Source organism: Lycorma delicatula, chromosome 1, assembly GCF_047948215.1.
Source record: "Lycorma delicatula isolate Av1 chromosome 1, ASM4794821v1, whole genome shotgun sequence".
NCBI lineage: Eukaryota > Metazoa > Arthropoda > Insecta > Hemiptera > Fulgoridae > Lycorma > Lycorma delicatula.
The window spans coordinates 328,486,333-328,499,936 of NC_134455.1; the positions used below are offsets into that span (position 1 = coordinate 328,486,333).

The 13,604-nt window shown below is 28.8% G+C and overlaps 1 protein-coding gene across 1 annotated transcript in view; it reads left to right on the top strand.

Moving 5' to 3' along the window:
* The window catches only part of Meltrin (disintegrin and metalloproteinase domain-containing protein meltrin), a 216,279-nt gene extending 203,111 nt beyond the window's left edge, over positions 1–13,168 (top strand). The window contains exon 19 of the mRNA XM_075382115.1: positions 9,165–13,168. Coding sequence (XP_075238230.1) covers positions 9,165–9,192 — 28 coding nt within the window. The 3' untranslated portion in view covers positions 9,193–13,168. The remainder of the gene's footprint in view (positions 1–9,164) is intronic.
* Positions 13,169–13,604: the final 436 nt, after the last annotated feature.

A 13,604-nucleotide genomic window follows, 5' to 3' on the forward strand; every position in this document is an offset into this window, starting at 1 on the left:
TTACTTTTAATACAGAATATAAATAGTTTTACTAAGAAATTTACAATTTTATGTTCAATTGTTGAATCCCTGCTAGTTTTATAGTAGGTGTTAATTGGTTTGTTAGATACTGTTGTGTGTAAGAAGATTGGAGTGTGCTCATTGTTATAACTTATTATCGGCACATGATATTAATTTTGATTGACCATTTTAAAATCATTACACACACACACATTTTTATATTTGTGTGATATAGGCTGGTGAGCTCTATTTATGTGGAAATCGCTAATATTTTACCCACCATACAGTACTCGCTATCTTTGCATGATGCTGGATATTAAATTACAAATTCAATTATACAGAAATGATTGTTAGTGTGTTCATAAAGAAACTGAAGAAAATAAAAAACTTTTGGACACATACTTGTTATTCAGGCTCAAATCTTATAAGTGTACACTGTTTGTGTCATTTCCACTGTTGGAATGCTTTCTAAAATTCTCTTTATGGAAGAGTCCCTAAGGCAGTGCAACTTTTTATTAATCTTTCTACTGATTAAAAATTATACCCATTAAAAGTATTTTTTGTCTGATAAAGTCCACGAAACCCAAGCCAAAGAGTAGGAGAACTGAGGAAGAACAGTTATCAATTTTGCTAAAAATTTATTGATAAAGTAATGGCTTGTATGCAGCCTCGAATTGTTGGCCCAAAAATTTGAATAATCTTTTTCACAACCTCACTCAAATGCTGCATTATTGTCAAGTAAAATTTTTTGTTGTTAGTTAAGAGTATTGACTCTTCATCAGGAGTTTGAAATGTTGATGACCGATATGTTTTGGCTTTGTAGTAAAAAATTCCTCAACATGACTTAAAAGAATTTCTGCATATATTAGTTTTTTTTGTAATTTAAATGATTTGTCCACTCACCATAGCGATTATTTTTTGTTTGCACATCATAAATGTTCACAGCACCATTGAAATTTAGTGCTTTTTTAAATTTGCATTCTTTGTGGTCAGGTCATTTTAATTTTCATATTACTAGTGCATATGTCATCATAGCAGTTGTTTACCTGATACATTTTTGTATCACATTTTGTTTACCTGTTTAAAGCATTTTACAGACAAAAGGCTGTAGAGTGTTTCATATTGACAGACATTAGTAAAAACATTTATCCTGTTGTTATTTTGTGAAATTTTGTACCTTCAGTAAATTATTGGTAAAAAATTTGCTAAATATTCAGTTATCTTTTTTTCCAGAAAAAAAATGTTAACTAGATCATTCCAGTTTTCTTTTATATGCTATTATTAAACTATCATATATGAAGTGTGTTATTGTAAATTTTTTGGTGATAAGTGGAAAGAAACTTACATGTTATTCATGTAATCTTGATTAATGAGATTTTACCTGCATATAGGAATATAAAGAAGTCCAGAATAGTTAACATAACTTGTTCTAAAGGATTAAATATCATTATCAATGAAAATGATCAACTATTTGCTCAGTTTCTTTTAATATTCTTTCATACGTCATTTTTCCTGGTAATTTACATTACAGAAATATTTGATGCAAATTAGTTTTGTCTTGGTACAGGTTAACTACCATGTTAATCAAATCTGGAATTGAAGACTGTCATTTATATTGAACAGTTGTCTTATATTTGGGATTTTCAAGTTGAGATGTAGCTAGCTATATTTCTAGTTTTGTTTTTGTGTTAAGAATTTATTGCTTTACAAAAGGCTATAAATCCAGTTGCAATACAATATCAACTGAATTGATCCAGTCGTTCAGCAAAGAAATTTATCGTAACATTTAGATTTTTGGTATTCAGTTTACCCCACCCATTATTATTATTATTATGCTTTTATGGCCAACATGGGACCACTTAAGTCAATTTTAGTTAGATCTTTTCTGAAAAAAGCGTTTTATTTTACTCTTCCGAGCTGCCTAGTATTTCTTCATCCGTTCAGATCTTGCTTTCTTTTCTTCATCTGTAAACACCCTCTTCGTTGTATTTTGCCATTTGTCTGTCTTTTGTTTAAATCTAATGTTTTTGTCTTTTAGCTTTGTAATTTTTCCAGTTTTATTCTATAGGTCAGTCAGGGAAATTCCCAATTCTTTCATATCTTCTCTAATTTCTTTGATCCATCCTACTTCTAGCTTTTGGAACCAGAGCTATTCAATGATATTTCTTGACAGTCTTGTTTCCGGTGTCCTTATGAGATGACCAAAGAAAGAGATTATTTTTTTCCGCATAGTATCAGTAACAGGCTCTACTTCTCGATAAACCACCTCATTTGGCACAATCCACCATTGGCCTTCTTTTTGGTATTTTTTATTGATACATGTTCTGACAATTCTCCTCTCTATTTTCAGAATTTTATCAATTCGGTTTTTCTGAGTGATTTTGAAAAGGGTCTCGCTTCCGTAGGTGACTTCTGGCTGAACTACAGTTTTATAATATTTAAGTTTTGTTTTACTCGAAAGGCATTTTTTGTTATATGTTGACCAAGTTAATTTTTGGGATTTAATCATTTTATTTGTCCTGTTTTGCCATGTCACTTTTTCATTTAAATTATAAGTTATTATTTCCCCTAGATATTTAAATTGTTTTACTATTTTAATTTTCTGATTGTTTACTGTAATGTGCTCTATTACCAGAGGATCTATGGCCATTAGTTCAGTTTTTTCGAAAGAGATATGAAGCCCTATTTTTTGTGCTGGGTTTTGAAGGCTCATGATTTGTGTTTTGGCTTCTTGAATATTATTTGCTAAAAGAGCGAGGTCATCTGCAAATCCCAGGCAGTTTAGTGTGATGGAGTTTTTCTTAGTACCAATTTTTATATTTTTGGGATTTATTTCATACCATTTTCTCATGACAAATTCGAGGGCGCAGTTAAAAAGGAGTGGTGAGAGGCCGTCTCCTTGCCTCAATCCAGTTCTTATGGAGAAGGGTCGAGTGAGTTCACCTCTGAATTTCACTGTGGACTGGATATTGGTTAAAGTTAATTTTATCATGTTTACGAGTTTAGGGTGAAGGCCCAGGTTTCTCAGAATATTCAGCATGGATGGTCGGTGTACACAATCATAGGCCCTTTTAAAGTCGACGAAGATGATTATTAGTTGTTTTTTCGTCTTTTATATAAGTCCATCATAAGTTTTAGGGATATTATTTTCTCCGGGCAACTTCTCCATGGCCTAAATCCTCCTTGGTACTCCCCAAGTTCCAGTTCAAGTTGATCTTTGCATCAGTTGTATATGATTCTCGACAGGATTTTGTATGTGCAATCCAGGAGAGATATGCCTCTGCAGTTTTCTGGATTAGTTTTATCCCCTTTTTTATATAATGGATGAATGAGGGCTGTGATCCAGTGTTCTGGAAGTTTTTCTTTGTTCCATATTTTCATGAGGCATAGATGTAGGGAAGTTTTGACTGAATAAACTGATGAGTGTTTCCAGAGTTCTGCGAAAAGCTGGTCTTCTCCGCCTGCTTTGTAGTTTTTTATTTCATTTAAGGCTGTGAGAACTTCTTGAATTGTTGGCAGGTTGATAGTTACCAGTGAAGTTTTAACTGGAGTTTCAGTGTCAATCTCAAAAAGCTCTGGGGGTCGTCACAGTTGAGGAGTCTATTGAAGGTTTCTGCCAAAATTTTAGTGTTTTCTTTATTGGTGTGGGCCATATTTCCTTTTTTTCCTCACAGCATAATGGTGGGTGGTTCATATCTTTGAAGAGCCTGACCAAAAATTTTATAATAGTTTCGGGAGTTGGTTTTCTTGGAACTTTCTTCTATTTGTTGAATCAAGTTTTTTTGGGCTTGTCGTTTGGTTCCTCTTATAATTTTCTGAGTTATTTTCCTTTGTTTGGTGAATTCGTGGTAAGATTCTTCAGTTTTCCAGGTTTGGTGGTTGATCTAAGCCCGGTGTCTGTCTTCGAATGCTTTGTCACATTCTTCATTCTACCATTGGTGTTTTTTTCTTGGGTTTATAGGGGCTAGTTCTTCAGTTATTTCTTTCAGTTGGGGTGTCAATTCTTTTAAATTATTAGTTAATTTGATTTTTGTAGTTCTTACTTCAAAGATGGCATTGTTTATTAATTTATGTGGATCATAAGCTCTTTTGTTTTTAGGTTGGGATTTTTTCTTTTTATGCGGGGTGAATTTTATTTTAACTTTAATTAAGTAATGGTCCGATCCAGTATCTGTTCCTCTCAAGACTTTAACATTATAAATCTCCTTGTGATAATTCTGGTCCATACAAACATGATCGAGTTGCCATTCTCCTTTTTTCCAATCCGGGTGTTTCCAAGTCTTCAATTTGTTTGGTTTTCTCATAAAATAGGTGGATTTTGAGATCATATTATGGTTTCTGCAAAATTCGACAAGTCTTTGGCCGTTCTTGTTAGTTTTTTCTGGGCAGGCCATTTTCCGATAATATCACGATATCTTCATTCTTTACCAAGTTGGGCATTAAAGTCCCCTATTAAAATCTTGGTGTGGGTCTTATTTATGTTGTTTGCAGTTTGGTCAAGAAGTTCCCAGAATTTGTCCATCTCTTCTCTATCTTTTTTAAGGTTGTTTTTGTCATTGGTGGGAGCATGGACATTTATTATGGTGTAGAATTTATTGGCTGATTTTAGGGTTAAGGTTGAAATCCTGGGGGAGTAAGACTTAAATTCTATGACTGAGTCAATTATTTTAAGATTGATTGCAAATCCTGTTCCGAACTGTGGGCAATTCTTCCTTACACGTTTGCCGGCGATTCCTTTGTAAATTCTGTAACCCTGAGATTCAAACAGCTCTTGATCAGTGTTTCTCATTTCTTGAAATCCTGTGATTAGGATTTTTTGTTTGTCCATTATGTCTGTTCGAGTTTTTAGTTTGCCGGGTTGAGTTAGAGAATTAATGTTGTGAGTGGCAATGTAGTTTATTTGCTTGTGTTTTATCCTCAATTTTGAAGTTCTGTTGTTTTTGGGTGTTTCCAAATGCTCCGATTCGTTGTTATCTTTTAAGCAGCTGCCCACTGGATCCAAGTGGAGCGTTCTCTGTTATTTACCAGACGGTGAATTTTTTCTTAAAAGACCTTCCATATTTGACTTTCAAAGGCAAGTCAGCCTTGGGTGGGTATAAATTCCTGAGTTACAACTCTGGATGTGATCCAGAGAGGTGATTCTGATTTAGTTCACCAGTAGAAATCTCCACCTTTGTAACTGGCTATCCAGATGAACCAACGTGGAGGCGCAAACCAATTTTCTTAATTGAGATTTTAAGTATGGAGATAAGTTTAAAATCGGTTCCAGAATCATTTCGTCCCCCACCCATTATTTACATATTATTTGTCAGACATCATATTTATTTGGTTTACTATAGAATATCCACCTCCATTACAATCCAAGTTTTTTTTTTAATTTATATTTTTTTGTTTCAATTTAGGTAAATTTGTTTGACTCTACATTTGAATGTTAATTGATCGAGTAAGTTTTTGTCGGAGGAAATGTAGTCCTGAAGAACACAAAAGATTTGTTTCCTTTCATTGAGTAGAGGATGTTATTGTTAATACCTATTTCCATGATTTTAATTTGATTTTATTTCTTTATAATAAAGTATTATAAGATTTTATATTCTTGTATAATAAATCTTTATAGTTATAAATAAGGTAAAAATTTAATAATTTTATAATATTAAAATTGAAGAATTTAGGCATTTAAAATATCAGAATTTGCAACTGTTTTGGATATGTACATCGACTCCTTTGTTATACATGAGTAAACTTTTGTCTGATGTTGACATCACAGTTTTTAATTTATAGAGCTATGATATTATGAGTGAATGCCATCAATTTTAATAACACACACTAGCGTAGAACTAAGAGGTGTCGAATTCCAAACCCTAATTGAGTTTACTGGTAAGGTGTAAAATTATGTACCCTTATTTTTCTTTATTGATCTATTGTGTTTTACTTTTATTCTAATTCTTATATATATATTTTGTACAGTAAGTGTATAGTTTGAATAATTTTGATTATGGAGCTTGATTTATTATATTTCTATGGAGTCTGTTATATTGAATTATATTTTGTAGAATATTCTTCATACATACTTGTACAAAAAAATTCATTTATGCAGTCATGTAGTTTACAGTACATAATATCAATGTTAAAATTTCTATAAAATTTTGAAAAAAATATTTTGTTAATTTATTCCTGTATTTTTTAAATATAGAAGATTATTGTGATAAGTCAAAACAGATACTCTATGTTTATTAAATGCAGAATTTCATTACACTACTAAAAGAAAATACTTACCAAAAAATTCATAAATTTGATTCTATTAAGTTACTGTTGAATTTAATTAAACATCACAATTTAATTTGTTTATGCATATTAAGCATTATTTTACGTAAGAATTAATTTCACAAATTGGATATGTTTTGAAGTATTAAATTAAATTACACATGTAGTTTACAGGTTCTTAATAGTTAAGTAGTTTTAACTACTTAGTTAAGTAGTTATAACTACTGTCTTGAGTATGAAATTTCACACATCTTTTAGCATTATTTATATAACTTAAATAATTTATAGATTTTTAGCAGTAAGTTGTTATGTAGAACATGAAGTCATTATGTTTCAAAGACAATAATTGATTTGATTTATACTTAAAAAAAAAAAAAAACAAAAAAAACAAGAGCAACATATTATCAGATTTAATTAGAGTTTTTTTAGTTAAAGTTGAATTTTCGATGATATGAAGTCATTTATTATGAAATTAATGTTTTTTTGCTATTCATTTTAATATGCTTTTATGAAAATGCAAATGATTAATCTTTGGTGCTTGAGTTATAAACATATTCAGAGTAACATTATATAAATTAGTTCAATGTTGTTGAATTAAATTTTAGAAAAAAAAATTGTTTTTTTAATTTTGATGCTGGATTTATGCTTTATATAATCCACAATGTATTTGGGATGAATGGCCAAAATAATTGATTACCTATTATCATACTATATTTACTACTGTAAAATTTTTTATTTGATGTTTATTATGTACTGTCAAACCTATGTTTTTTTCTGAAAGCAGTGAAGTTGAATTTATGGGATATTAAATTCAAGGTTTTGTTGAATATTATCACTAAAAATGTTTAATGCAGAAATGGCTGCTTGTATATTAATACAGTTGCAAAGTGTGCACATACAGATGTGCACCCACACACAAACACCTTCAAATATTTTACCTCTAAATCATTAAATATAGTTTAAATTTTTCAAACTATGCACCTTTTACATACATATAAGGAGTATTACACCCCTTTTTTATATATTATGTTACGAACAAACCCTGAAATTGTACAATGCTAAACAACAAATTGCACAACATTTCTTGGTCAATGTTAACATTACACATCTTGTTTGTACAGAGTCCAAAATTACTTACTTTTGCCGGCTTTGGACAGTAGCTCTGAGCAGTGTTGACAGTGTACATACCAATTTATACAAAGCTTGAAATGGATTTCACTTTATATGGTCAATTGTAAAATATAAATGAATAATTGTTTTTATTATATTCTTTTAATATCATACAGTATATTCATATACTGTAAGTATAATTACAGTAAAAAAACATTATTATTAAGAAAATAAATTTAATTAAAAACAAAAAAGAATTGAGATATTATTTTTTAAACTTTTTCTAATTATTAGATTTCTGATTGAATTATTAATATACAGGCTAAAGTTTTGTGATATTTTTAGGTTTTATTTAAACTATTTCTTTCGACATTGGCACTTAATGTTAAAATATTTCGTTGAACAATTACATCTAGTAAACCCTCACCTCCAAATCTTGATTACCTCACAGTACCCTCATAGCTCACCTGAAAGTAGAGCTATGTTGTGAAACCTCTTCAATCAAGAGATGATTTGCTGGACGATAGTTGATTTCTAGAAAATAATTGAGTTAAAATTCCAGCTGCAGTCCCAATTTTATAATAATTATCTGTAGTAGCTTCCATAACTACTCCAATTAAATTTCTGTTATCACCATTATCCGTGTTTAAAGAAGGAGTAGGTATAGTAACAATGGTTCCAACTAGTACTGAAGGAAATGTTTTCTCACTCATCATTTTCTTTCTTTTAACCTGTTTATGTTGTCCAATAACAGCCAAATTTTGATTTCTCAAAATATTGAGTTAGATTTCAGAAATGAGTTTGAGTTGCCTTTTTCAGTTACTGCAAAATTGCCATTAGCATAATCATCTATGTTTTATTGTTCAACTGCGGCAACACTCACGTTCAACTCAGTATTATAATTTTTTTGTATTATATTTAATTGTTTGTTATTTTCATTGTCATTTACCATGTTAGATAAATCTTTGTTTACAACAGTAGCATCCTGTGATTCATATAGAATTTCAATTAAATTCAGTGTACTTTCTAAATCTTCCTAACTGATTAAATTTTCTGTGATTGTGTTAGGCAGATTACTTGAAGTCCGGTTGAAGTTTAGTTTTTCTTCCAAACATTACTTCAAATAGAGATTGTTTACTAAAGACATGAAAACTATTTTTTTTTTTCAGTTGACAAAATTGCAAACCTTCACTCCAGTGGTTTATTTTATTATCCTCAATGGTTTGTTTTTTATCCTCCATCCAAGCTAAAACCGTATCATATAAATAATGATTTGCCCTCTCTACACTTCCTTGGCTTTCAGAATGCCTGGACTTAGCATGGACAATTTTTAATTCTGGCCAGATAAATTTCAACTCTTCTATAATGCTATTAACAAATTCTCGGCCATTGTTGGACTGCAAAACCTATGGTGTCCCAAAAATACAAAATTATCTTCCAGGTGGCATGTGACTTCAGCAGCTCTCTTATTTTTTAATTCACACAAGACTCACAAATTTGCTAAGTGGTTTTGGTTATTCAAAATAAATTTGTACTTTCCATCTGGACAGGGCTGTAGTCAATGAGATCAGTATGTCTGCTAGCATTAACTTCATTGAAAACCATCGACTTAACTCCTTTTTTAAGAGTGGATACACTTTTTAAAGCAAAATGTGAATTTTTCTGTGCCCAGTTTAAATGTGTGCTTTCTTAATTATTTCAGTTTGTACTAAATTATGCATGTAATATTTTACATTATTATAACCTGAATTACTGATGGATACAATTAATTTATTACTATCTCTTACTTTTAGGACGTTGTACTTTTTAATTCGCCTGTAGTCTGTTGGTGTTTCACTTGATGAGTTTTAGCATCCAGCACTTCATTATACTGTTCTTCAATTTTGATTGAAAGCCTTTACCTTCTAATTCATTCACTTTTAACATAAATGACTCCTCAGCACTCAATCATTTTTAAATAGAAGAGATAACCATATGAACACACTATCCAAATGTAAAAACATTCATAACGTATATAAATATATGTATTTTGCTCATACACACACACACACACACACACATACACAAACACAAACACACATATATACACACATAGGCTGTAAGATGTTAAACCAAAGTATGTTTATAGTGAAAAACAATGTGACAGCAAATGAAAGTATTTTATGTTATTTTGTAATATGTTTATTGTATATTGTATTGTATTAGGTGCTTTATATACGTATAGTGTTAGTTAATGAAGAGAATGATATAGCTTAATTTATAACATTATTTTAATTAATTATAATCTCACTTTATAAGTTACATGTAAACAAATGTTACATTTCCTATGTTTATTTATTATGTATATTTTTGTAATTTAGATAATTCTCATTTGCTTGATGTTTTTGTTCCATGCAACTTATATTTTATCACCTATTTAATATTAGATAAATTGTTTAAGTAAAAGTTATTTTATTTTTGTATTTTTGTAATTTTAAGGAAGGCTGTATATGCAAACATATCTTATCTGGTAATGTACATAGATGCACTCATACATGATACATGTTTCCATTTTATGTATAAATATGTGAATTTTTATTCACATTTAATCAGGTATTTTGTACATTGTGTATGTACTGTATGTATGTGTATGTGTCCTTTGATAAAAGTGATTTACTTACGAAGTTATTTTATTAATTACACTGCACTGTTAATTATAAGTGTATCTATGTTTATTCATACTGTACTCCAAATAAATTTTGTGTGCTTGCATTAATTATTTAATGATATGAAATATCCGTAATTAATGATTTTAAATTGTTTGAAGTAACAGTACTTTTTATGACTTTTATTAAAAAAATATAACGATTCAAAAATTAATAACTGAAAGTTTCGCTTAGTATAAACATTAATTTAAAGCAGTTAACTAAATCACTAATATTTAAAATTGTAGTGCCATAAATCGTTCCTCTATTATGATTTTATGTTGGTAATGTAAGTCTAGTTAACAACACAAATAAATCTACAGTTTCATTTCAGATAAAATGTCTTATCTTTCGATTTTAACAAAGTTAAAGGAAAAGACCTGTTAAAATATTTTACTGATCTCCTTATCTAGTATGACTCTGATGTTACCAAAGGTTTGTATAGCAGTGGATATCTAAGTTGAGTCTGATGTATCAGTTATGCTGTGTATTTGTAACCCTTTAAGTTTAGGTTTGTGATTTCCTCTGACATGCAGTTAAAGTGAATTAATCGATAATGATTTATTTTATCTTCAAGATTAGTTTTTCTGAAAATGTCAATCTTAGTCTATTTTCTTAGTTAACTGTTTCAGAAAACTTAATTAAATTGTTAACTCATTTGCGTTATTTTGTTGTAATTAAAGTTATAATTCTTATTAATAATTAAGTTTTAATTAAACGTACAATTTTTCATATTAATTTGTTCATTGTTAGTAGCACTAATTGTTTGAATAACTTCTTAAATGAAATGCTTAGTAAATTATTTTTTCCTTATTAAAAATATTAAGCCATTTTCCTTATTTGCCATCAAAGTCTTAATGACAGTGATAGCAACCTTATTTTTTTTGTTACAGACTGCTTTCCTTTTTTAATTTTTTTTATGTGTCTAGTTTACTTTAAAAGATCTGCATAATTTCACGCAGAAGTTTTAATCATAAATATAGTGCTTTTTGATTATGATTAAATAATCAGAATCATTTTATCTCAACTTTAAATTAGTCTGTAAAAATATACAAAAAATGAATACAGTTGTAGTCATCTTCATGTGTCATTTATTCTATTCTATACTTATGTTGAATGTATTTCTGAGTTTGTCACAAGTTTATTTGTTTCAGACAACCCCTATTCTCGTTGTGAAAATAGAAACAAACTGTTAGTATTATAAACTCGGCTTCTTGTGTGTATTAATATAATTATTTTCTGTATTACTACTTTTTAAAATTTTCTCAAGTCTTGTTCAGTTGAAAGGTTTTATATAATAACATTTACTTTACATTTTTGATTTAAAAACACGTTCCATCTATAGGTTAAAAAAATATCCATATTGTTTAATTTTTAGTCATGAGAAATTTTTTGTACTATGGCATTGTGTGATCCCAATAAAGTGAATTCAGTTATATAACTTAAAAGAGAGAACATTTTTTACTTTATGAAACAAAATGTCAGAAAATATTAAACTTTTGTTCAAACTGTTTATAAACATCCATATAATCTTTGCTACCAGTGTGTATAGGGATAGACTGATGTTTCCATTATTATACTTAGTCTTATGTGCCTTACATTTTTTTTTACATTTTAATGACATCTAATGAAATCTGACATCAATATATTAATGACATACATCTGATGAAAAAAGTTTTACTTTCTGAAGATGTACATACCAGCATGTTTGAGAAAAAAATATTTTGACGGTAACAAAAGCAAATTTCGATGTTATGAACATTAGATGTTTTCATTGCTGATTATACATTATTGTTTACAGTGGTTTTACTTATAAAAATAGTAGTTTTAAGTTAATTTTACTTTTCAATATTTTTCATTCATTTTTAGTTTTGCTTGGTTTTAGGTATTTATATTATCACTTCAAAGCAATGATGTTCATTATTGAATTTCAGTTGTATTAATCATTTGTATCCCATGAATCAATAATGATGAATTATAATGAATTCACGTTTGATGATTTTGTTTCAGAAAATAAAAAAATGAAAAAATTATGAAAAATCCAGTAACTGTGCTTTTATTTACAGTTAGAGTTTTTCATACCTTAACTATGTTTTCTTTTTGACAGTTTAATTTAGAAAATTTTTTTCAATGCCAGTATTGCAACTGGAATCTACTAACATTTTTTTGAAGTTTTAAAAGAAATTACATTCAGATTTGCCCTTGGTAACCTCACCTCTTGGTGACTAGATAAAAAGTTATTTTCATGATATTTGAAAAGCCAATTATGGAGGATCATTCAAAAAATTCACAAACATAATGAAGAAAGATTTTAAAGTACTGAGCTTTAAAACCTCAGGATATGGTTTTAATTTTTTTGGAAATGTTATAACACCACTGACTGTTATGTTCTTTTCATTGGATTATCAGTTGACCTTGTAAGCTCTAAGCATGTGCATGGGATCTTTCTTTGTAATAGTTTTTTTTTAACACCTTTCTTCAGATATCTTAAACATTATATATACAGATAGAATCTATATATTAATTTCTATTCATAAACTATCTGGTTGTATGTGTTAAGAACAGAAATGTTAAGTTATTTTCTGCTGGATAGATAATAACTTTTGTCGATCAATCTGAGTTACTGAACAATAATTACTCGGGTATAACTGGTACGATATTACTTGTCAGGCACATCACATTATGTTAGGTGATATTAAATTTATAATTATGTAATATTTTTAAGTTATTTATTTTAAAATATGTTCTTTGTTATAAACATAAATTTATCAGTTAAATTTTTTTTTATCTGTTCTATTTATGGAGACCGTATTAATGTGTAAAATTTATATGGGCTTAACTTTTTAAAGTAATTTTTATTTTTTTAAATAAGGACCAAATGTGATAATAAATATGTTATATGTCAGGTTTTACTTTAAAATCAATTTGTATTCTGTTCACTATTATTATGGTAGAATTTTTCAGTACTTTGCAGAGGATTTATGATTGCCATTTTGTATGATTACTCAGAGATGAATTACTTCTTAAAACATAGAATACTGATCAAAGTATAATTTTATTTTGACCTTCCTTATATGTAATTGAAATTAAAGTAAATTTTATAATATTAATAAGTTGTATTTTTTCTTTCTCCTTTGTGTTAAACGTTTTAGAGTACATCCTTCAGTTTGTAATTTCATAAAAATATTTATGCCAGTGATGCATCCAGGACGCTTAGAATTTTGTAGATTAATTCTTAAGTTCATTACAGAACAGCATTTAAATTTGTAAGTAATAGACGTTTTTCTTTAGGGTTTCAATTGAAGAAATGTTCATCCATTCAACTGATAACATAATTTTTTTCCCTAACATGCGATACATGATTTTAATCTGGGTTTTTTTTTTTTTTTTTTTTTTTTTTTTTGAAAACGAATATGAACTCAGAATCTTTCTATAACCCGCCATTTTTGAAAAAAAATTAAAATTTTAATTAAAGGATTTTTTTCATTTTTCAACTTATAGTTAGCATTTTAAGTTCCTATATTGTAATTTGTAGCTCATATTTTATTG